Genomic DNA, 26,115 nt, shown 5'->3' with positions numbered 1-26,115 from the left:
CTTTTTTTTTTTTTTTTGGACAGGCAGAGTGGACAGTGAGAGAGAGAGACAAAGAGAAAGGTCTTCCTTTGCCATTGGTTCACCCTCAAATGGCTGCCGCGGCCGGCGCACCGCGGCCGGCGCGCTGCGGCCGGTGCACCGCGCTGATCCGAAGGCAGGAGCCAGGTGCTTCTCCTGGTCTCCCATGGGGTGCAGGGCCCAAGCACTTGGGCCATCCTCCATTGCACTCCCTGGCCACAGCAGAGAGCTGGCCTGGAAGAGGGGCAACAGGGACAGAATCTGGCGCCCCGACCAGGACTAGAACCCGGTGTGCCAGTGCCGCAAGGCAGAGGATTAGCCTATTGAGCCGCAGCGCCGGCCAGAGACTATCTTTTCTCAAGATCTCATTGCTCAGAAAAGGTAGAGTTCAAGTTCAATTGCAAACATGTTTTGGTCTGAATTTACCAAGAATTTTTTTTTTTACTTTTTTTTTCTATAGATTTATTTGTTTGAAAGAGTTACACAGAGAAAGGAGAGGCAGAGGGCGGGGAGGGAAAGGGAGAGGGAGAGAGAGGTCTTCCATCTGCTGGTTTGCAGAGCTGGGCCAATCTGAAGCCAAGACCCAGGAGCTTCCTCCAGGTCTCCCACGTGGGTCCAGGGGTCCAAGGACTTGGGCCATCTTCCACAGCCTTTCCAGACCATAGCAGAAACCTGGATCGGAAGTGGAGCAGCCAGGACTGGAACCGGCGCCCACATGGGCTGCGGGCACTGCAGGCAGGGGCTTTACCCGCTGTGCCACAGCACCCGTCCCTTTCCATCTAAAGCATTCCTGAACTCTAATTTTTATTTCCTTAAAGGCAGAGCTACAAGGAGAGGATGACGGGTGACAGAGAAAGATCTTCTAAACGCTGTTCACTCCCCAGAGGCTGACACCAGGAGCCTGGAACTCGATCCGGGTCTCCCCCATGGATGGCAGGGCCACATGGTTGGGCCGTCTGCCACCACCTTCCCAGGCCCACCAGCAGGGAGCTGGATCGGAAGTGGAGCAGCGGGGACCTGAACTGGTTGCCATGAGGGTTGCTGGCGTGTAGCAAGGCTGCCAGAGACCAGGGCATCACCGGCCCGCAGGCCCGGACACCTGGGACAGGGTAGGGGTGGGGCCAGCAGCAGGAGCTCACGGTGGTGCTGAGTGGACGGCCGGGGCTGCTGGACCTAGGCTGGCCAGCGGGCTCAGGTAGGCACAGAGCAGCTGGGGGCAGGGGGTGGGCAAGGTGCAGGGAGCCCAGCCTCTGTGGGGGGACCGTGGGAGGGCACTGCATTTTTAAAAGGAAGATTTACTTGGGGACAGGCTTAAGCCACAGCCCACATGGAGTCCCGAATGATGGCCTGGAACGCAGTGGAAGACCGCCCAAGTGCCAGGGCCCGCGCCCACCTGGGAGCCCCCATGGAGTTCCTGGCTTCAGCGCAGCCCAGCCCTGGGGGTTACAGTCCCCTGGGGAGTGAAGCCGCGTGCAGACGACCTCTCTCTTTCTCTGCCCAGATCACCTGCTGGCTCACCCCAGGTGCCCGCAGTGGCCTGGCAGGCACAGGGCAAGGCCAGAAGCTCCAGCCTGGTCTCCCACAGGGGGGCGGGGCCCGAGCACTGAGGCGCTTTAGCAAGGAGCTGAGATGTGGGGCCTGCATGCTGACCAGCTGCTGGGACGGTGTTTCCACAATTCTCCGCGGCAGGCAGGCCGGGCACGGGCGGGGCAGGGCTAGGGGTGACATCCCGCCCGGGGGCCTGGCCGTGGCTGGGGGCTCCGCTTTACTCAGCTGCCCTCCCGCCCATGCGACCGCCACGCAGCCACCTTGGAGTCAGAGCACAGCCCCCTGGGGGGAGACCAGGGCACAGCCCCCAGCACCCGCCGGGCTGCTCTGGCCGTCGGGGGGCGCCCCAGCTGTCGGGGGCCCTGTCTCTAACCCAGCCCGAGACACCCGGGGCACCAGGCGGGTCGCCCAGCACGGGCACAGAGCCCAGGACAGGGGCCCGAGGGAAGCGACAGGGGTCTGGAAGTGTCTCGGAGGCGGAGGCGCAGGTCACAGCCAGAGGAGCCAGGCTGTGGGAGCCCGCGCCCCGCCCGCCCACCCGCGCAGGGCCCAGATGAAGTCCCCGGGAGGGCCCATGGCCCCCTTCCCCGGCACCAGGCCCTATGGGGCCCGGCAGCCACCACCTACCTGTCCGCCAGCTGCTGGGCGCCAGGCCCACGCCGCCGCCACTCGCTCCGCGCCGAGGACTCGGGTCAGACGCCGCGGCTGCCAAGCTCCTGAATTTACCAAGAATATTGATCCACTCGTTCATGTTTCATACAAACTTATGACATTTTAAATGTAATCCTTCCTCTCCACATATAGATTAAACGGCAAATTAGAAACGATTTTACCTGATCTTCACTAAGTAACACTCCCCACTGTCTGCTGATCCTTCTCATGAGATCCCCTCCATCACAATATTCCATGACAATAAACAGCCGACATTTTTCTGTAAGAAAAGGCATCATTTGGCGCTGGAGGGGTTCAGATATTTAACAACCATTTGCTTCCCAAGTTCCAAAAAGTTCCAAAAGGTGGAGAATGTAACAGAAAATAATACTGTATACAATAGATCACAACTCTGGCTGTGGAGTCAAAACAGACTGGGTTCTACGCCCACTTAACCACCGAATGTTTCTTAGCTCTGTAACTCTGGGCAAGTCACTTTCTTTGTGTCTCAGTACCTCATCTGTAAAATGCAAATAATTCAGAAACATCCTACTAGGATGGCTGGAAAGATCAAATGAGTTCATCCATGTCAGATGCATAGAATATTGCCTACACATGAGAATGTGGTGAGAGCTATTATGATTAATACATTACTATAAGGATTAGAAATCTGCTGGAAAAGTAGCAGCTGTGAATCTCTCCCAGTACCCCAAGATTAAGAGCCCCTTCTTATGTTGGGGTATGAACATGTGTATTTATTCAAACATGTTGTTGAGTACAATAGCAACTGTTCTTTCTGGTGGACTTCTCCTAACCTACTCAGTAGATTCCTGGACGCTCTCCTATAGTGTTGCCCGCTCAAGGTCATCACTAGTGGCTTCTGGGCTCTCCATTTTTCTACACATTTCTGTTCCCACCAATCACACTGATGCTTACCGAGACCCTTGTGTTTTCCCCAAATCTTCTTATGCCACTTATGTTTGTCATTGTAACTATTATATAGACTGATATAGTAGGAATAGAAAAAGAAAGAGGATTATATCTGTAGAAGACCACATTGAATGTTTTGGAGGACTCAGAAAAATTGACTAAAGAAAAAAATTTCATTTACCTAAATGTTGGATGAGACAAGTAAAATATAGTTAGAAAAGCTCTAAGAGGATTGTGAATACAGATTATTCAGAAATTCTTATTCTACACTAAAGAAAGGAAACAAAATTCTAAATAAGAGGCAGAGCTTGTGGGTGGGAGGGACGTTTGTGGGGGGGAAGCCATTGTAATCCATAAGCTGTACTTTGGAAATTTATATTCATTAAATAAAAGTTTAAAAATAAATAAATAAAATAAAATAAAATACAAAAAAAAATAAGAGGCAGAGCTTACATAAGAAAGAATATTCAGAACTCTAGTCCATGAACTCAATGCCTTGGTCCTGCATCAAAAGTTTGATAATATGTTGTGTTTTTATCTGTTAAATTTGTTTGCATGTATGGGGACAGGAGTTCTGGCATAGCAGATTAAGTCATTGCTTGTGACATGAGCATCTCATTGGGGTGCCCCGTTACATCCTGACTATTCTGCTTCCAAACAGCTTCCTGTAATACACCAGGGATGCAGCAGATAGTGGCACATGTACTTGAGATCTCTGCCATCCACCGGGGAGACCAGGGAGATTCAGATGTGGTCCTGGCTCTTGGCTTCAACCAGGGGCAGCTCTGTGTGTTATGGGCATTTGGGGAATGAACCAGTGGATAAAAGATCTCTCTGTGTCTGTCTCTGTGCATCTCTCTTTGTGTCACTCTTTCAAATATGTAAAAAAATTTTTAAAAATTTAAACACTCATATTATTCCTATGGGTGTCCCAGGCAGCTGCTTAATTGCTGTGCCAAATGCCTGCCCCCCTCATCTCCCTTCTTAAGGAGTAATCCATTTATTCAACAACACACTTTTATCAAGGACATGTGATCAGTAAGAAATGCTGTTAGGGATATGCAGCAAATAAGCTGTCCTCCTGCTCTGTCTAGTTGGGGAGTCATTCCACATTGTGTGACCAGTGCTGGATTGGATGTCTGTGGGCTTCAGGGTGTAGAGAGCAGAAAGTGACAGGGGGCTGGTGTTGTGGTTCAGTGGGTTAAGCTGCTGCCAGTGATGCATGCACTCATATGGGTGCTGGTTTGTTCTGGCTGCTCCATTTCCAACCTTTGCTCCACATTAATGTGCCTGGGAAAGCAATGGAAGATGGCCCAAGTGCTTGGGTACCTGCTACCCACATGGGAGACCCAGAAGATGCTCCTGGTTTGGGCCTGGCCCAACCCTGACCATTGTGGCAATTTGGGTAACAAAACAGCAGATGGAAGATCACTCTCTGTCTCCCCCTCTCTCTGTAACTCTGCCTTTCAAATAAATAGGTGAAAGAAAGAGAGAGAGGGGGAGAGAGAGAGAGAGGGAGGGAGGGAGGGAAGGAGGAAAGAAGGAAGGAAGGAAGGAAGGAAGGAAGGAAGGAAGGAAGGAAGGGTGAGTGATAAGTCTGACTGGAGATCTAAGAAGGCTCCTAAGAAGATGCTCCCCAATATATACCCTCACATCTGGAGATCAGTTATCCTCAGCACCATACTACTTGATTTTTGTTGTAACTCAGTCATTGAAAGAACTACGAAGGCAAGGAAGGGATGGCAACTTCAAAATGAGAGGGGAATCAGAATAAGGAAACTGAGGGGTCCACTTCATTTCCTTTCCACTAACCTCCATTGGACTCAGCCTTACACTACACTGGCTTTTGGTGAAAGAAACGGACAGGTTCAGGATTATCATGGTTGAACCATCTCAGACTATTCAGGCAAATGAGCATTAATTGGCTCTAATATAAGCATATCCTTTTTCCCCATTAATCAGTGTTATCAGTGTTAATTGCCTTTTTTGTTGTTTAATATTTATTTGAAAGAGTGACAGGGAAATAAAGAGTTTCTAGACTTATAAAGCTCATGGATCATAGACCTTGCAAAAACAATTAAGGGGCAATAATATTAGGGTTGTGGGGTTGGGGCTGTGGCATAGCAGGTAAAGCGGCTGCCTGCAGTGCTGCCATCCTATATGGGTGCCAGTTCAAGTCCATTTCCAATCCAGCTCTCTGCTGTGGCCTGGGAAAGCAGTAGAAGATGGCCCAAGTCCTTGGGTCCCTGCACCTGTGTGGGAGACCCAGAAGAATCTCCTGGCTCCTGGCTTCAGATCAGCACAGCAACAGCAGCCATTTGGGCAGTGAACTAGCAAATAGAAGACTTCTCTCCCTTTCTGCCTCTGCCTCTCTGTAACTCTGCCTTTCAAATAAATCTTTAAAAAATATATTAGGGCTGCAATCTTTATTAGCCAAGTCCCAACATACCTTAACTGTTGCTATAATTATCAACTCTAAAACACACTCTTGAAAAATCAAGTTTGTGTCTTACAGACGTTAGAATCTTCTTATCAATTGCTGTAGGGCCAGCAGTCTTAATGTTTTCACTGTGTGCATAATTTTTAAAAACTTCCTAAAAATTTTAAAAAAATATTTGAGAGACAAAGACAGACAAAGGAAGAAAGATTCCATCCCTTGGTTCACTCCTTAAATACCCACAGAAGTCAGGAGCTGGACACTCAGTCCAGATCTCCTGCATAGCCTTCTGCTCTCCAGGACAGGCACTGGCAAGAAGTTGGAGTAGGGAACTGGAGGTGGGTATTGAATCTAGGCGCTCTGATATCTGCTGTGGGTGCCTGAGCCAACATGTTAACTGCTAGGCCAAATGCTTGCTCCTGCATAATTTTTAGAATACATTAAAAAATACATTAGCCAATTTTATTCACTTACATTTTCTTGTTTCTATATGCACAATAGTAATATGAAACTATGTTTAAGTAAATCTAAAAAGAGGTCTGTCTATGCATATAAAAATCATAAATGAGGAGAAAGCACTGTGTCAGCATCTGTAAGAATTTTTTCTTTTGCATTAGCATGCAATGATGCCTATTTCAATCGTTTGATGAAATATCATCTACTATCACTATCATTCCACAAAATAAAGGCATTTTAATACCAAAAATCTGGGAAGTACATACTATCAGAATAAAGAATAAAAAACAAATCTCCTATTTTCTTCTTGATCATTATGCTCTACTCACAATGACATCAGGGAAGGTTCTATGAAGAATCTGAGATTCTACCCTACTAACTGGCTGCTTTCTACTTCACAAATGCTGGCAGAAGTCATGAGACTCCCAGGTAAGAAACAAAGGATGTTATTGTGTCTGGCAAAAGCAGTAGCCAGAGCTTCATATTAACACTGGTTCTCTATGTCACTGAAATCCCACAGAACCAACACAGGTGGGTCTGGATGGACACTGGTACATGGGGGTGGGCTTCATCACACTGAGGGCAGGGAAGCTACTGCTTTCACAGCGAGAAGGAAGCAAGGCTGCTGTCTTCAGGGAGATGTCACCTCATCTTTAAAAGTTGCTCTCAGCAAACACAGTCCTGAGAAACAGCCCAGGTAGACAGTGGACAGGACCTTGCATTCTTGGGATACCCAGCAGTGGATGCTGAAGGCCCCCGGTGAGCTGTTCTCCCAACAGCTCTGGCTGGTCCTTTAGCACATCAGGCCTGCTCTTGCCTCATGCCTTTGCAGTGTTCATTCCCTTAGCCTAGAAGGTTCTTCCTGAGACATCAGCAGGACTCTTTCCTTACCTCCTCCAAATCTTTGCTCCAATGTCACCTTCATAAGTCCTTCCAGACCACTCTATTTAAAACTGCACCCTCCCACCCCCCATCTCATTCCATTCTATTTTCTGACAGCACTTGTCACCTTGCTATATAAAGTAAGCTCATGAATTACATTTACATTTGTCCTCTGCCTCTCCCTACTCCCTAGCTCCAAGAAGGTTAAGTCCTATAGTTGCATTAGGATGTATGATGGCCCTGGTGAACAAACCACAGATGACTCTAACCCCTGAGTGAGGGTGGAACCACTCTTCCCGGGACTGTTATGTCACATTACAAGGGGACTTTGCTGATGTAAAGGCACTGATCAGCTGACTCAGGGTCAATGGAAAGGCAGATTACCCAGGTGGAAGTGACCTAACTACATGATCCATTTTAATCTGTATCTAGAGGTCAGAAACAAAGGAAGAGAAGGATCTCCACACTCTGTTAAGGAGGCCAAATGGCAAGGTACAGAGGCCCACTTCTTGAAGCCGACAGCAGAGGCCCCGTTAACAGGTTAGTTGCCAGCTGCTGAACAGCCAGCAAGAAAGTAGGGGCTTATGTCTTAAAATTGCAGGGAAATGAACATGAACAGGCCAAACAGCAACCTGAGTAGGCTCAGAAAAGGACCATGAGCTGCAATCCCAGCTGACACCCTCATTTCAACTGCATGAGACCCTGAGCAGACTCTCCAGCTAAGCCAAGCCCCACCTTCTGAGCTGCAGGATTTAAGAGCTCATAAATGGTAGCTGTTTTAACCAACTAGATTGTGGTCATTTGCTAGGCAGCAATAGAAACCAAATGCAGCAGTGCAGAGATTTTTGCCTCTTTTGATCACTGGTGTATCTTGGAGTCCTAGAACATACCTAGCACATGACAGACAGTATTTATTGATAGAACTTATGTGGTATTAATTTAGCCTTAGGAAAATATCAAGACATCCTCCTTATTTTTCTTATGCTGCTTCAAACTGGGAAAACTTCACAATTTCCATAGACAAACAGTGGAGCCTGGTGTGTTCAGGGATGAGCTGTTGGAGGGCAAACAAAGCCTTTATCAGGTGCTACAAAGACCTTTCCAGATAAGCTTGGGGTTTCAGGTACCAACAAGCTACCAAGCAAAGGCAAATGCATCACAGCATCTCCAGTGTTTGTAAACACAGGGTGATTTACTTAGAAAAATAAAAGCAGTCATCAGAAAATGTAAACTTACAATATAAACAAACAAAGCACAGGTTTTCATACTTAGAAGTGACCTGAGTTTTGTAACAGTATCCAGTATAAACTGTCCTTTAAAGCTGATCTTGCATGATATAAAGACATACTACACTCTGTTAAGCCACTCCATTCCATTCATTCATTCAGCAAACATACATTAAGCAGCTCCTATGTGCTAGATGCTAAGGATCAAGAACTGAGCAGGGGCCTGTGCTGTGGCTAACTAGGTTAACCCTCCACCTGTGGTGCCGGCATCCCATATGGGTGCTGGTTCTAGTCCCGACTGCTCCTCTTCCCATCAGGCTCTCTGCTATGGCCTGGGAAAGCAGTAGAGGATGGTCCAGGTGCTTGAGCCCCTACACCTGTGTGGGAGATCTGGAAGAAGCACTTAGCTCCTGGTGCAGCTCCGGTTGTTACAGCCATGTGGGGAGTGAGCCAACGGAGGGAAGACCTTTCTGTCTCTGCCTCTCACTGTCTGTAACTCTCTCTCTCAAATAGATAAATAAAATCTTTAAAAAAAAAAAAAAAGAACTGAGCAAAAGGGAGATTCCTTTCACCAAAGGTCATTTGGATATTTATAACATCATGCGTGGGCCATACAAATTACCAAGTTAAAATTAGCCTGCTAAGGAGTTATTGAATTATGGAGTCCCATCTGTGGCTGCCATGGCAGGGCCAGACCCAGTGACTCCTGAAGATGAATATAAAATGTACAAATTCATAATTATGATGTAGGGATTCAGTATGATGTGACCAAAGCCATTTTGGACACATCTGTCCTCTTCCCCTTGCGGTAGCCCCGAGGGTCATTCCAAACCTTGTGAGATAAAGGAAGTCATTAAGATCTGCCAGACCTGCAGGTGGAATGTCCCCTGTCTAATCCTTGGAACAGTACTGTTGCTTGAGATGGTCCAGGTGCTGTTAGGTTAGCTGGGGACCCCCTTCCCATTGACTGAGGTTGTGTGGATCCATTGTGTCATGTACACCACCACAGCCTACACTTCTGTGCTCTCAATAAATCACTTTCTATCTAATCTTGGATTTTTCTTCTTTGGTCTCTCAGCCCCTTTTCCCTGTGGCAGCTGGTTCTCATACACAGGGTTTTTCCTGAAACATAGGCATACTTGTAGACACACAGGATATATAGACCCAAATACAAAAATTGCAGAGATCAGTAAAGAGGTTAGACTGAGGGGGAGCAGGAGTAGGAGTTAGCCATACACAGTCACAACAGCATCCCAGCAAGTGAGGTGGTAGCATTTTTTGCCCCAGAAACCTTTGATTTAAAGTATATACACTTCATGCATTTCATAAATACAAATTTAGGAACATAGTGATTCTTCCCACCCTATCTGCTCTCCCACTCACACTCATTTATGGCATAGCTGGATATCAATAGACAGGAATGAGGTCACTTCATTTAGGGGCTCCCCTTGGAAGTTGTTCAATACAGTTCCATCAGCTGGCCATGTGCATTGCTCTATTCCCAAGAACACATCCCAAGGGTCCCAAGAGCTCTTTTAAATTCTCAGTTAAAGAACAGCTGTAACACAGTAAACTCATAGACTGATAATCACTTTAAATAGCACTGTGACCTCAGATTCAGCTCTTATGGCTTTCTGGTCTGGCTGAAAAGCCCATGATAGCATTTCAGGCATGGAAATCCAAGACACTATGGCAAAAAAAATGTCCTACAAGAAGGATCTCTGTGAAAGAGACCCAAGAGGAAAGAAGTGTCCATCAAAGAAGGATGTACTTTTTCTGAAGGGAGGAGAGAACCTCCACTTTGCTTATGGCCTTATCTAAACACTGACAGAGTTTGTATTCACAAAAGGCTTCCATACCTTTGGTATCTCATGTCAAGACCCTTGGGTGATCACTGATGTCATACATAAGAGTGTTAATTGTTAAATCAACAACAGGAGTCACTATGCACTAATTCCCCATGCAGGACTTCTGTCCTCAATGAGTTGTATTATGAGAATTAACTGTAAAACCTGTTCTCAAACAGTTTGTGTGTGTGTGTGTGTGTGTGTGTGCGTGTGTGTGCAAATTGTTGAAATCTTTACTTAGTATAGAGTTGGCCTTCTCTGTATAAAGTTAATTGAAAATGAATATTTGGGGGACCGGCGCTGTGTCTCAGTAGGTTAATCCTCCGCCTGCATTACTGGCATCCCATATGGGCACCAGTTCAAGTCTTGGCTGCTCTGCTTATTATCCAGCTCTCTGCTGTGGCCTGGGAATGCAGTGGAGGATGGCCTGAGTGCTTGGGCCCCTGCACCTGTGTGGGAAACCTGGAAGAAGATCCTGGTTCCTGGTTCGGATCAGCCTGGTTCTGTCCATTGTAACCATTTGGGGAGTGAACCAGAGGATGGAAGATCTTTCCCTGTCTTTCCCTCTCTTTGTCTATAACTCTACCTCTCAAATAAATAAAAAAATATTTTTTAAAAAGACATTTGCAACAAAATGAATACAACTGGAAACCATTACACATAGTGAAATAAGCCAGTCACAAAAAGACAAATACCATATTGTCTCTCTGATCTGTGGTAACTAATGGAGTACTCAAAAGGTAATCTATAGGAGTGAAACTGACACCTTGAGATGCGATGATTTTTAACAGCTCTTGACTGTCAAGGAACAATGTTATTCTTGTTTGTTTGTTTCTGTTCTTTTTTGTTCATACTATTGAGGGAATTCTCTACTTAATGTAGGGTTAATTTTACGAATAAAAAAGTAACTGAAAACTGACCTTTGTAAAAAAAAAAGAAAATAATGGGAAAGGGAGAGTGAGGAGGAAGAAGGAGGGGAGTATGGGCAGGAGGGAGGTAGGGGAGAAGAATCATCATGTTCCCAAATTTGTATATATTTAATACATGAAGTTTGTATTCCTTAAATAAAATTTTTAAAAAAAATTAAAAAGAAATATTTTTAAAGACCAGTTCTTTAACAGGAAAATAACTCACAATAAAAAACTTTGAAATATAATAATCTATATTAAATCATTAAAATTAATCTATATTAAAGCATTAAACTTTCATTGGAAGTTGGATAACAGTGAATTCTTTTTCCTTTGAGCCTTTTCTCCCTAAGTCTTCTCATTGAACAGGGGAAAATGTAGTGAGCTGAAGGGCACTCCCATGCTTTAAAAAAAAAGCTTATTTATTGTTTATTTGAAAAGCAGAGCAAGATAGAGAAAGGGAAAGAGGGAGAAGGAAAGAGAAAGATTTTTCATCTGCTGGTATGCTCCCTAAATGGCCACAACAGGGAGGCAGGGTCAGGCCAAAGCCAGGAGTCTGAAACTCCATCTGGGTCTCCCATGTGGGTGACAGGGGCCCAGCTATTTGAGTCATCCTCTGCTGCCTTCCCAGGTGCATCAGCAGGAAGCTGGACTGGAAGCAGAGGAGACAGGACTCAAACCAGTACTCTGATATGGGATGACAGCATCACAACCACCACACCACACACTCGGTCCTACGCGCATGCTTGTTTGTTTTGTAAGATTTATTTATTTATTGGAAAGGCAGAATTACTGAAAGAGAAAGACAGAGGAAAGAGATCTTCCATCCACTGTTTTACTCCACAAATGGCCTCAATGGTAGGGGCTGTGCCAGACCAAAGCCAGGAACCAGGAACTCCATACTTGTCTCCCATGTGGCTGGCAGGGGGCCAAGTACTTGAGCCACTTGCTGTTGCTTTGCCAGGCAGGGAGCCAGATCAGAAGTGGAGCAGCTGGGACTCAAACCTGTGCTCATATGAGACGCTGGCATTGTAGGCAGTTGCTTCACCTGCTGTGCCACAATGCTTGTCCCACACATATTTTTAAGTTTCTAGGGGGTGGGTGTTTGGTGCAGTGGTTAAGATCCTGCTTGGGATGCCCACATTCCATATCAGAGTGCTGGTCTGAGTCTTGGCTCCTCTGCTTCTGATTCAGCCTTCTGCTAGTGTACACCCTGGGAGACAGAAGGTGATGACCCAAATATGAGGGTCCCTGCCTCCCATGCGGGAGACCCAGACTGAGTTCTTGGTTCCGGGCTTCAGACTGGCCTTGCTCCAACTATGGTGGGCATTTGAAGAGTGAACCCATAGATGGAAGATCTTTCCTGTTTATCTGTCTCTCTCTTTTTCAAATCAAACAAAAATACATAATTTTATAAAAAAAATTTTCCAGATAGTGATTACTTTTGAGTTTTCACTTAAACAAAAAAACTCTAATGTAAAAATGTGAATTAAATCTTAATAAAAACCATTTCAAGATAGAGCTAGGACAGATTTTTTAAATTATGATTTTCTTATAATGACAAGGACTTCATCATTTGAGCAGATACAAAATCCAGGACTATAATTTCTAAATCAAAATTGCAGCCATTAATCTTCCTGAGACCTTTCTCCCAGGTATTGGCCCTCCTCAGGCTCCCACATTCCATGTTTAGCCCTATTGGAATGTGCACACGGTACAGCGCTGGTTTCCCTGGCAATAAATGCCTTCAGTCTTCAAAGCAGAAACAGTGTTTTACTGGTTTATTTTAAATCTTAATCTGTTAGTAAATCAATAAATATTGCCAAAACAGACCTCAATCTGCTACAATAAATAAAGTTCAGACTTACTATATACCACTATAGGCTCTTGGTATAACTTGTCTCCAATTTTAACCTAGGAAGGTGGCTCAGGAATTGAATTATCAAAATTATACACATGCACGCACCCTTCATGCAGGCCTTTGGCCTGGATCCCTAGGGTTAGAAGTATAAAAGGTTATTTTGTACAAGTTTACTAAAAATGTCTATAGAAAAACTTTAAAAATCAAATCCTGCTTGATCATCCCTTTTAAGTTCTATTCAATATAACTGAATTCAAGGACACAGCAAAAGAAATCTTGGGGCTGTCACAAAAGTAATGTCCAACACTTGCATGGTAAAAATGGGCTACTCTTAAAAAAAAGTAGTAGCATGATTATTAAAATAAGCAAACAAATGGGCAAATAGCTCAATGAAGCTCTAGGGAATGCACTGTGGCACAGTGGGTTGGTTAAGCTACTACTTGAGATGCCAGCATCCCATATTGAAGTGCTGGCTCAAGAACGGGCTGCTCAGCTTCCAATCTAGCTCCCGTTAACAAACTTGGGAAAGCAGTGGATGATGGCCCAAGTGCTTGGCCCACTGCCACCCATGTCAGAGAGCAGGACAGAGTTCTTAGCTCCCAGCTTTGGCCTGGCTCAGCCCAGTCTGTTGTAGCCATCTGGGGAGTGATCCAGTGGTGGGAGATCGATCTCTCTCTCCCTCACTGCCTTTCAAATAAATAAGTCAATCTTTTTTTTAAACAATGTGAGTAAAGTAGCCACATGGAAAATTTTAATTGCAGCTTAAGACAGGCTAGAACAGATTTCAGGGACCTCTAAAAATACAATGCTAAGACGTACTTCACAATTTTACAGCTGCAGGGTTTCTAGGAAGGGAGAATGGGGAATTACTATTAAATGGGTCTAGAGTCTCAGTGTTGGAAGGTGAGAAAAACTTGGTGGTGGGATAGTGGCGATGTCAGTACAAAGGGAACACTCTGTACCTGGCTGAATGGCATTAAAATGGTCAAGGTGGTGTATTCTATGTTATATATATATCTCATACTTTTTTAAAAATTGAAGAGTTTCCACAATTACAGGCACCAATTACCATTCTATAAAGTGTGTAGGTCTGAAACGCCAGGCTGAGATCAGCATTCTGAAGGATGTTCAACAAGGTGTCAGGGGTCTCTTTGAGCCACTGCTTGCAGGCGTTATTTTCACTGTATTTGATTACAGAACCACCTAGAGGGAAAAGATAAAAATTAGCACCAAATAAAAAAAAGATGTTCGGCATCTGTCTCCCAGATCACATTTCAGGCTGTCGCTCCCCCTCTTCGTGGAGGAACGACACAGGACCCTGTGCTGTTCTTTTGTCTGCTCGGCCCTCCCCGGGTTTGCTGCTGGTTCTTCCCGGGTTGGCTACCATCCCTTCCACCTCCGTGGAAGGGCGGTTCCCCCTGCCACATTCCCCACTTCTGCGGGGGAGCGGCACACCACCGGCCGGCTCTCTCGGGGGCTGCACAGGTGTTCCTTCAGATAGATGTTCCCCTTAGATGTTCCTGGTGCATGTTGTCTCTCTCCTCCTTTATAGTCCTCTTCCGCCAATCCCAACTCTGCTACCCACACGCCGAGTACGCTGCTCTCCTCCAATCAGGAGCAGCTCCTGCAGCTTGTCAAGTTTGTGAGAGGCAGCTGGGAAGAAGCTGTTTTCTCCTCTCCCAGCGCCATATTGTGGGAGAGCAGATGTATAGAATAAGTCTTAATTCCAGTAACTTAGTCTAGTCCGAGTTGCTCCCAGTTGCTCCCCACACAGGCAAAGTTAGTTATATTTGATTCTCAACTACAATGTTTTTCACTTTTTGTATGAGTAGTGCTCTGATGTGTGACACCTGGTATCTTGCACAGAGTGACATTAAAGAGAGAAAGAAATCCCAGCACATCATAACCATGAGCAAATGTCCTATAATAAAATAACTGCATTTGATCTGACACAGTCAGCCCTCCGCACCGTGTGCTCCACCACCTGTGTATCAGAAACACTGTTTTTAAAAAACTGTGTCTGTACTGAATGATTACACTTTTCCCCTTGTCATTATTCCCTAAATAACCCAGTATAACAACTATTTATGTCACTTGCACTGTCTTACTAAGTAATCTAGGGATTTTTTTTAAAGTACATAGGAGGATACTTTAAATTTGATATAAGGGACTTGAGCCATCTTCAGATTTTGTTATCTTCAGAGGGTCCGGGAACCAACCCCCCAGGGATGCTATGGGCCGACTGTACTCACCTTTGTCATCCTCTGCTGTTACACTGGAAGTGAGGATGGACGCGTTTTCCAAAGCTGTCAAAGCTGTACCAGGTACATTTTTCTCCCACTGCCGCCTATGAGGGCCTGGTGAGCCGGCTTGCCTCAGATGCACTGACTTACTGCCTGGTTCTGAAATGTAAAGAGGAATGCCAAGCATGTCATTTTATTTATTCCTCTATAGCTACAAAAGTACCCTAAGGATTCAGAAGTATTTATTTTCTCTTTCAAACTCAGATTTAGCAACAGTGTTCTTTCAAATCTAAGTAGCAAAGGAAACAAACAAACAAAAAAGGTAAAATAAATCATTAAAGTGACTGAGTTTGGAGGGCTGGTGTTGTGGTATAGCAGATAGAGCCACTGCCTACCATGCCAGCATCCTATATGGGCACAGGTTTGAGTCCTGGCTACTCTACTTTCTGTTCACCTCCCTCAAAATGTGCCTGGGGAAGTACTGGAGGATGGCCCAAGTACCTGGGCCTCTGCACCCATGTGGGAGATCTGGATGAAACTCCTGGCTCTTGGCTTCAGCCTGGCCCAGTCCTGGCTGTTACAGCCATTTGGGGAGTGAACCAGCAAATGGAAGATCTTGATCTCTCAGTCTCTCTCTCCTCCTCTCCCTCTCTTTATCTGTAACTCTTTCTAAATAAATAAATTAATTAAATATATATATATATATATTTATTTATTTGAAAGTCAGAGTTATACAGAGAGAATAAGAGACAGAGAGGGATGTGGGCAATCCCAGCAGTTAGCCTGAGCCCAAGCACATTTCTCCCCACTCCCACCTTCTGCCAATCAGGTGAACTGCTCCCAGGTGTGGCCAAGGCCCATTAGGCCCACCTGGAAAGCTACTTGACCTTCCAGCTGATTGGAGAGGCATATTGGCATCCGTATCGGTTCTGTCCTGTAGTCAGTGTTCCCTTGAGTTAGTTACGCCCCTTCTCCCTGCTCTTTAAAAAGCCTACGTGGCTGTTAATAAAGGGACATGTTCATGGAAGCCTGTCCCCAGTGTTTCTTTATGGGAAAGGACACCTCTGCCCTGCTCTTCCCCGATGGTGTGGCTTTGCAGGACCAAGCCAGAGAGGAAGAAAGAGATCTTCCATCCACTGGTTCACTACCCAAATGGCCTTAAAGGCCAGGGCTGGGCCAGGCTGAAGCCAGGAACCAGGAGCTTCTCCTGGACCTCCAACATGGGTGCAGGAGCCCAGGTACTTGAGCCATCTTCTGCTGCTTTCCCAGGCACATTAGCAGGGAACTGGATGGGAAGTGGAGCAGCCAGGGCTCAAACCAGTGCCCATATGGGATGCTAGCTCCACAGGTGTTCATTTTAAAAGCTATGCCACAATGCCCATCCTAAATAAATAAACCTTTAAAAAAATAAAAGCAACTGAATTTTTAAGAAATAGTATATATGTAGTTATAAAGTATATGATGTACAAGGAAGAAGCTCCAGGAGGATTTTCATATCCACAGTAGCCTATGCTTTCTATGGTAGATAACAAATGCTACATTTCTTAATGGCTCTTAACAAGAAATCATATTCTCTTTTTTTAATGTGTATATACCTCTTTAAAAAGTTTTTGTTGACTGATTTGTTTGAAAGGCAGAATGAGAGACAGAGTGTGCGAGCAAACAGGGTTGGGGGAAGAGGGGAAGAGCTATCTCCCAATTGCTGGTTCACTCTCCAAATGCCCACAGCAGCTGGGTTGAGCCAAGCCAAAGCTAGGAGCCAGTGAACTCCATCTGGGTCTCCCACATGGGTGGCAGGGACTCATGGACTTGAGCCATGTCTGCTGCCTCCCATGGTGTGCATTAGCAGGAAGCTGTCCTGGAAGTGAAGGAGGGAGGACTCAAACCAAGCACTCAACATGGGATGCAGGCATCCCAAGTGTCTTTTTTTTTTTTAATTTATTTGGCAGGTAGAGCTACAGACAGTGAGGGAGACAGAGAGAAGGGTCTTCCATCCGCTGCTTCACTCCCCAAATGGCCACAATGGCTGAGCTGGGCCAATCTGAAGCCAGTAGCCAGGAGCTTCTTCTGGGTCTCCAACATGGATGCAGGGGCCCAAGCATTTGGGCCATATTCTACTGCTTTCTCAGGTCATAGCAGAGAACGGGATCAAAAGTAGAGTAGTTAGAACTTGGACTGGTACCCATATGGGATGCCAGCACTACAGGCGGCAGCTTTCCCTGCTATGCCACAGTGCTGGCCCCAGTAATAAGAATTTTCAATGAGGTTTGTTGTAATGGGCTTTTCATGCTATGATCTTTTTTCTTTTTTAAGATTTAAAAATTTCACAAGAGACCTCGAATAGCTAAAGCAATCTTGTACAACAAAAACAAAGCTGGAGGCATCACAATACCAGATTTCAGGACATACTACAGGGCAGTTGTAATCAAAACAGCATGGTACTGGTACAGAAACAGATGGATAGACCAATGGAACAGAATTGAAACACCAGAAATCAACCCAAACATCTACAGCCAACTTATTTTTGATCAAGGATCTAAAACCAATTCCTGGAGCAAGGACAGTCTATTCAATAAATGGTGCTGGGAAAACTGGATTTCCACGTGCAGAAGCACGAAGCAAGACCCCTACCTTACACCTTACACAAAAATCCACTCAACATGGATTAAAGACCTAAATCTACGACCTGACACCATCAAGTTACTAGAGAACATTGGAGAAACCCTTCAAGATATTGGCACAGGCAAAGAGTTTCTGGAAAAGACCTGGGAGGCACAGATAGTCAAAGCCAAAATCAACTATTGGGATTGCATCAAATTGAGAAGTTTCTGTACTGCAAAAGAAACAGTCAGGAGAGTGAAGAGACAACCGACAGAATGGGAAAAAATATTTGCAAACTATGCAACAGATAAAGGGTTAATAACCAGAATCTACAAAGAGATCAAGAAACTCCACAAACACAAAACCAACAACCCAATTAAGAGATGGGCCAAGAACCTCAATAGACATTTTTCAAAAGAGGAAATCCAAATGGCCAACAGGCACATGAAAAAATGTTCAAGATCATTAGCAATCAGGGAAATGCAAATCAAAACCACAATGAGGTTTCACCTCACCCCGGTTAGAATGGCTCACATATAGAAATCTACCAACAAAAGATGCTGGCGAGGATGTGGGGAAAAAGGGACACTAACCCACTGTTGGTGGGAATGCAAACTGGTCAAGCCACTATGGAAGTCAGTCTGGAGATTCCTCAGAAACCTGAAGATAACCCTACCGTTCGACCCAGCCATCCCACTCCTTGGAATTTACCCAAAGGAATTTAAATTGGCAAACAAAAAAGCGGTCTGCACCCTAATGTTTATTGCAGCTCAATTCACAATAGCTAAGACCTGGAACCAACCTAAATGCCCATCAACGGTAGACTGGATAAAGAAATAATGGGATATGTACTCTTTAGAATACTATACCGCAGTAAGAAACAACGAAATCCAGTCATTTGCAACAAAATGGAGGAATCTGGAACACATCATGCTGAGTGAAATAAGCCAGTCCCAAAGGGACAAATACCATATGTTCTCCCTGATCGGTGACAACTGACTGAACACCAAAAAGGAAACCTGTTGAAGTGAAATGGACACTATGGGAAACGGTGACTTGATCAGCATAGCCCTGACTGTTAATGAACAACTTAATACATTATCCCTCTTAGTATTTTTTTTGTCTGTTCTACTTAATATGACTGGTTTAACTCTGTAATTAATACACAGTTATTCTTAAGTGTTGAAATTTAACTGAAACGTGATCCCTGTTAAACATCAGAGTGGGAATAAGAGAGGGAAGAGATGTATAATTTGGGACATGCTCAAGCTGACTTGCCCCAAATGGTAGAGTTAGAAACATACCAGGGGATTCCAATTCAATCCCATCAAGGTGGCATGTACCAATGCCATCTCACTATTCCAAGATATCAATTTCAGTTCACAACCGATCATAATGAAAGGACTAAGAGTCAAAGGGAGCACATAAACAAGTCTAGTACCTGCTAACACTAACCGATAGAATAAATAAAGGGGAGAGTGATCCAACATGGGAAGTGAGATACTCAGCAGACTCATAGAATGGCAGATGTCCTAAATAGCACTCTGGCCTCAGAATCAGCCTTAAAGGCATTCGGATCTGGCTGAAAAGCCCATGAGAGTATTTCAGGCATGGAAAGCCAAGACACTCTGGCAAAAGATCTCTGTGAGTGAGATCCCAGTGGAAAGAACCGGTCTTCAAAGAAGGAGGTACCCTTCTCTGAAGGGAGGAGAGAACCTCCACTTTGACTATGACCTTGTCTAAACAAGATAAGAGTCGGTGAACTCAAAAGGCTGCCATAGCCTTGGAAACTCATGACTGGAGCATAGGGAGATTACTGATGCCATAGACAGGAGTGTCAATTGGTAAAGTCAACAACAGGAGTCACTGTGCACTTACTCCTCATGTAGGATCTCTGTCCTTAATGTGCTGTGTATTGAGATTTAATGCTATAACGAGTACTCAAACAATATATTTCACTTTGTGTTTCTATGGGGGTGCAAACTGTTGAAATCTTTACTTAATGTATACTAAACTGATCCTCTGTAAAAAAAAAAAAAAAGAAAAGAAAGAAATTATCAACTCCCAACTTGACTCTCACTGGGATTAAACATGACAATAGGTCTGATCTGATTTCATCATCATTTAAAAAAAATCATCTATTATTTTTCACTTTATGTTTCTGTGTGGGAGCAAACTGTTGAAATCCTTACTTAATGTATACTAAGCTGATCTTCTGTATATTAAGATAATTGAGAATGAATCTTGATGTGAATGGAAGGGGAGAGGGAGTGGGAAAGGGGAGGGTTGTGGGTGGGAGGGACAGTATGGGGGGGAAGCCATTGTAATCCATAAATCGTACTTTGGAAATTTATATTCATTAAATAAAAGTTAAAAAAATAAAATAAAATAAAACTATTTTATATCTTTGTCAAAAAAAAAAAAGATTTAAAAATTTATTTGAAAAGCATCAGACAGAGAGAAGGAGAGACAGAATCAAGGAGGGAGCTGTTCTATCCAGCCATTCCCTAAACGGCCACAACACCCAGGGCTGGGCCAGGCAGAAGCCAGAAGCCTGCAGCTCCATCCTGGTTTCCCATAAGGGTACAGGAGCCTAAGCACTTCTGCTGCTTTCCCAGGTGCATTAGCAGGGAGCTGGGTCAAAGGTGAAGCAGCAGGGACTCATTTGGGATGCCAGCACTGCAGGTGGCAGCTTAACCTGCTGTACAATGCAGGTCCCCATGCTGTAATCTCAAATCAAGACATTTTATAAGGCTGCTATTATTGTGGCTCATAACACGGTACTCCCAAGTATGGCACTTTGATATGCTGAGTGCTTTGAACTAAAGGACATTACAAGCCCTCAGAAGCAGCCTCAGAATCAAGATCTCTGGGACCTTCTCCTGCCCTCCTGTCCCCAACTCTCATTCTCCCCCAAAGTGAGTCACAGAAACCAGAATTCCTCTTCCCCAATGTGGACTATAGAAACTAGAACCTGGGGCCGGTGCTGTGGCATAGCAGGTATAGCCGCTGCCTGCAGTGCCGACATCCCATGTGGAAGCTGGTTCGAATCTTGGCTGCTCCACTTCTGATCCAGCTCTCTGCTATGGCCTGAAAAAGCAGTAGAAGATGGCCCAAGTCCTTGGGGCCCTGCACCCATGTGGGAAGATGTGGAGGAAGCTCCCGGCTTCAGATCAGCACAGCTCCCACCCTTGCAGCCAACTGGAGAGTAAACCAGCAGATGGAAGACCTCTCTCCCTGCCTCTCCTTCTCTGTGTGTGTGACTCTTTCAAATAAATAAATAAATAAATAGATCTTTAAAAAAAGAAAAGAAACTAGAACCCTCTTTCTAATGTAAGCTGTAATCCTAAACCTATCACACTAGCCCTCTCCCACCTTTGTGCCTCAGACTGGCCATCAAGAAATTCTCTGATACACCCTTGTCATCAGGCCATCATTCCAGGGAAGAAGTCCTGTCCCATACCTGGGAGGAAGAAGTGCTGTACTGAGAGCCGGAGAAGAAAGCTGAACAGGCAGGGCTTGCTGGATTTCCCCTCTCAGTCTATTACCACTAAGCCATATCCTTTGTCTAATCACATGTCTGCACACCCATCCACGTATTATCATACCTAAGCATAAGAATGACACTTTTTCTGGGTCTTTGTGTCTTCCTTATGAAGGCTTCTGTGACATGTAATATGTTGATTAAATCTTTTTTCTCTCTCTTTTTAAAGATTGATTTTATTTATTTGAAAGGCAGAGTTACAGAGAGGGAGAGACAGAGAGAAAGAGACCTTCCATCCACTGGTTCACTCCCCAAATGGCCACAATGGCTGGAGCTGGGCCACACAGAAAGCAGGAGCCAGGAGCTTCTTCCAGCTCTCCCACATAGGTGCAGGGGCCCAAGCACTTGGGCCTTCACCTGTGGCTTTCCCAGGCACATTAACAGGGAGCTGGATCAGAAGTGAAGCAGCCAGGACTCAAACTGGCACCCATAGGGATGCTGGTATTGCAGGTGGCAGCTTAACCCATTCTGCCACAATGCCGGCCCCTCTCCTGTTAACCTGTCTTTGTTATAGGGTATTGACCATGTCCTTTTTGATGAGTGCAGAAAGGTATCATTCCTTTCTGTCCCTACACTAGACGAGAGTCCTCACCGGCACTTACTAGGATCACTTCTGTGCCATTGCTGGGTTAGCTGGGGTCAAGACATGTAGACAGGCATATGAATTTAGAGTCAGTCTAGTGTGATAGCCCAGCTCCTGCTGAGGATGTGGACATCCTCCAATTAAGAAGAAAAGGAAACCCGCTTGTGGGCAGCACACTGCACAAAGGTACAACTGCAAAGGGCATTTCCTGCTGGCACCATCGCAGATGGCGGGCCGAGGGAGTTTTAGCAAAGACTCTGTACAGAAAATGAATTCATCTCTGAATACCGTGGAGGGGGAATTTCTCAAGATGAAGTAGACTGGAGAGGGAAAGTAGAAGATAAATAACATGTGCAGCTTTTTGTTCAACTTGAACAATGATTCTGTAGTGGATGCAACCAGCAAGGGTAACAAAATTCATTTTGCAAATCATTCAAGGAATCTCAACAGATGCAACCAGTATCTGTAATCTGAAGTCTGTGGGGACTGAAAAAGAAATGGAAATCCCTTGACCTCTGCTAGTTCCTTCCTCCCCTTCCTGTCTGAAATAGCTGCCCGAGCTTCCGGAACCTCAGGTACCACGGGCAATTTAGAAAACGAAAATGCAGTTTGAAATTTTGAGTTTGCAAAGTACTGTCAGAATGACTTACAGTACTGAGTTTTAAAGTCAACTTTTTTTTTTTTTGGACAGGCAGAGTGGGCAGTGAGAGAGAGAGAGAGAGAGAGAGAGAGAAAGGTCTTCCTTTTCCATTGGTTCGCCCTCCAATGGCTGCTGCGGCCTGGCGCACCGCGCTGATCCGAAGCCAGGAGCCAGGTGCTTCTCCTGGTCTCCCATGTGGTTGCAGGGCCCAAGCCCTTGGGCCATCCTCCACTGCACTCCTGGGCCACAACAGAGAGCTGGACTGGAAGAGGAGCAACCAGGACAGAATCCGGCGCCCTGACCAGGACTAGCATCTGGAGTACCAGTGCAGTAGGCGGAGGATTAGCCTAGTGAGCCAAGGCGCTGGCCATTAAAGTCAACATTTTATTGCTTTCTCACTCGCTGCAAAAGTGTTTTGTGCCAGTGAATTTTTTTTTTGCAATAATGCAGAAAAGTACATTTTTCACCTTTGAATAAAGAATACTTAAATTAAAAAAAAATTAGTGATCGGGGCCAGTGCTCTGGTGTAATAGGCTAAGCCTCTGCCTCTGGCACTGGAATCCCATATGGGTGCCAGTACATATCCTGGCTGCTCCTTTTCTGATCTAGCTCTCTGCTGATGGCCTGGGAAAGCAATGGAAGATAGCCCAAGTGCTTAGGCCCCTGCACCCATGTGAGAGACATGGAAGATGCTCCTGGCTCCTGGCTTAGGATTGGGTCAGCTCCAGCCATTGCGGCCACCTGGGAAGTGAACCAGCAGATGGAAGATCTCTCTCTCTGTCTCTTCCTCTCTGTAACTCTCTCAAATAAATAAAATCTTTTTTAAAAATAGTGATCTAAAATCACTTATCAGTGAAAAGGAATGAATTTACACAGATGAAACCTGAAAACATTACATAAGTTAAAGAAGCCAGACCCAGTAGGACAAATCTTGTGACATTCTGATTAGGAAATATAAAGACAAGCAAACTCATAGAGACCAAAACAAACCTGAGGTCACCAAGGATTGGGTTGGGGCTGGGGGCAGGTAAATGCAGGTTTATTGTTTTTTTTTTAACTTTTATTTAGTAAATATAAATGTCCAAAGTACAGCTTATGGATTACAATGGCTTTTTCCTCTCCATAACTTCCCTCCCACCCGCAAACCTCCCAATTCCCACTCCCTCTCCCATTTCATTCACTTCAAGATTCATTTTTAATTCTCTTTATATACAGAAGATCAATTTAGTATATATTAAGTAAAGATTTCAACAGTTTGCACCCACACAGAACATAAAGTGTAAAATACTGTTTGAGTACTAATTCTAGCATTAATTCACATTGAGCAACACATTAAGGACAGAGATCCTACATGAGGAGTAAGTGCACAGTGACTCCTGTTGTTGACTTAACAAATTGACACTCTTGTTTATGGCATCAGTAATCTCCCTAGGCTCTTGTCATGAGTTGCCAAGGCTATGGAAGCCTTTTGAGTTTGAGGACATTGATCTGATTTAGGTCATAGTCAAACTGGAAGTTCTAGTTCTCTCCTCCCTTCAGAGAAAGGTATCTCCAACTTTGATGGCCTGTTCTTTCTACTGGGATCTCACTTGCAGAGATCTGTCATTTAGGTGTTTTTTTTTTTTCCAGACTGCCTTGGCTTTCCATGCCTAATGCCTAAAATACTCTTATGGGCTCTTCAGCCAGATCTGAATGCCTTAAGGGCTGATTCTGAGGCCAGAGTGCTGTTTATGACATCTGCCATTCTATGAGTCTGCTGTGTATCCCACTTCCCATGTTGGATCGTTCTCTCCCTTTTTTATTCTATCGGTTAGTATTTTCAGACACTAGTCTTGTTTATGTGATCCCTTTGACTCTTAGACCTATCAGTATGATCAACTGTGAACTGAAATTGATCACTTTGACTAGTGAGATGGCATTGGTATATGCCACCTTGATGGGACTGAATTGGAATCCCCAGGCACATTTCTAACTCTACCATTTGAGGCAAGTCAGCTTGAGCATGTCCCAAATTGTATATCTCTTCCCTCTCTTATTCCCACTCTTATGTTTAACAAAGATCACTTTTCAGTTTAATTTAAACACCTAAGAATAATTGTGTGTTAATTACAGAGTTCAACCAATGGTATTATGGTATTAAGTAGAACAAAAAAAAAATACTAAAAGGGATAAAGTATTAAGTTGTACATCAACAGTCAGGACAAGGGTTGATCAAGTCAGTTTCTCATAGTGTCCTTTTCACTTCAACAGGTTCCCTTTTTGGTGCTTGGTTAGTTGTCACCGATCAGGGAGAACATATGATATTTGTCCCTCTGGGACTGGCTGTTTAATAGGTTCAGAGTTTCCATCTAGGGCAATGAAAAGTTGGCTTTTTTAAGTTTTTATTTTATTTATTTGAGTGGTAGGGTTACAGACAGAGGGAGAGAAGGAGAGAAAGGTTTCCCATCCACTGTTTCACTCCCCAAATGGCTGTAAAGGTTGGAGCTGAGTAATCTGAAGCTAGGAGCTTCTTCTGGCTTTTCCATGTGGCTGCAGGGGCCCAAGGACTTGGGCTGTCTTCCACTGCTTCCCCATACCATTAGCAGGGAGCTGGATAGGAAGTGCAGCAGCTGGGACTCGAACTGGCACCCACAGGTAGCAATGAAGTTTTGGAACAGTGGTGATGGCTGCACAATATTATAAGTAAAATTAATGGTGTTGAATTGTTCACTTAAAATTGCCTAAAATGGTAATTTTTGGCTATATATATTTTATTGCAATAAAAAACAAAAAGCCATGATTGAAAATATGAATAATTCTCTTACATGTGCTTTGAGGCCATTGTCACTGATCAAGAAATCCTGTCTTTTGCAAATAAAAAATGAATGCAACTGGAGATCATTATGCTTAGTGAGATGAGCCAAACTCACAAACATCATATGTTTTCTCTGATGTATGGTAGCTTATATATAGAGTACAAAAAAAAAACACCCTAAATGTATAAGAATAAAATTGACATCTTATCATCTGATGATCATTTACAACCCTTGTCTATATTCCTGTGGAACAGTGGTCTTTCTACTTTTTACTGCTGAACACTATATTCAGTGGAGTATTAAGCCTGTGATTATAAAGTAAATCAAAAGTATGCTATGGCAAAAATTAAAAGAAAAGAAGGATGGAGGGAGGTTTCCTTAAGTTCTCGGATTGTATCTTTGAAATACATGAAATCTGTTCTTTTTTAACAATAAAAAATATATTTTAAAAGAAAAATGAAGAAACAGATCAAATAACTGGTGACTTACAGAAGCTCATCCAGCAGTGCAGGGCTCCAAGACTGATGATGTCGTCACACATCAAAGATGCAGAACTGCTTCCCCGCTGGGGCCCCACAGCCTTTCAATATCTCAGAGCACCCAAGGGCAGCCAGTGCCCCATAGATGGATGTCTCAAAAATGTCATTTTAAAGCACTTACCGTCGAGCTTGCTTCATTTCCCAAGGCAATCCTGATTCTGCTGGTGTCTGCTTAAAAAGAAAAAGGTGGGCAGAGAAACACAGGAAGAATCACCTGATGAATTCCCTAATGGGATCAGCACAAAGCTTAAGAGACAAGTGAGGGTCTTCAAGGCAAAGAACCTGGGGCCGACGCTGTGGTGTAGCAGGTTAAAGCCCTAACATATAGCACCAGCATCCCATATGGGCACTGGTTCGAGTCCCAGCTGCTCCACTTCTGATCCAGCTCTCTGCTATGGCCTGGAAA

At 44.6% G+C, this 26,115-nt stretch overlaps 1 protein-coding gene across 3 annotated transcripts in view; it reads left to right on the top strand.

Annotated features, from left to right (window-relative positions):
• Nucleotides 1-26,115, top strand: part of LOC127487170 (uncharacterized) — a 399,814-nt gene that overhangs the window by 142,515 nt on the left and 231,184 nt on the right. Inside the window, exons 4-5 of one of the 3 annotated variants that reach the window (XR_011378824.1) lie at nt 6,381-6,469; nt 17,321-17,335. The exons of 1 other annotated variant lie outside the window; for it this stretch is intronic. Coding sequence is in view for 1 of the 2 variants with exons in the window: in XM_070048931.1 (XP_069905032.1) it covers nt 1,346-2,344 (999 nt within the window). In the remaining variant the exon portion in view is untranslated. Of the gene's footprint in view, nt 1-836; nt 6,291-6,380; nt 6,470-17,320; nt 17,336-26,115 lie in introns of those variants that run through there. One more of the 3 variants, XM_070048931.1, reaches the window with a different exon arrangement.

Source organism: Oryctolagus cuniculus, chromosome 9 (assembly GCF_964237555.1).
Source record: "Oryctolagus cuniculus chromosome 9, mOryCun1.1, whole genome shotgun sequence".
NCBI lineage: Eukaryota > Metazoa > Chordata > Mammalia > Lagomorpha > Leporidae > Oryctolagus > Oryctolagus cuniculus.
This window is presented reverse-complemented; position numbering and strand designations above follow the sequence as displayed.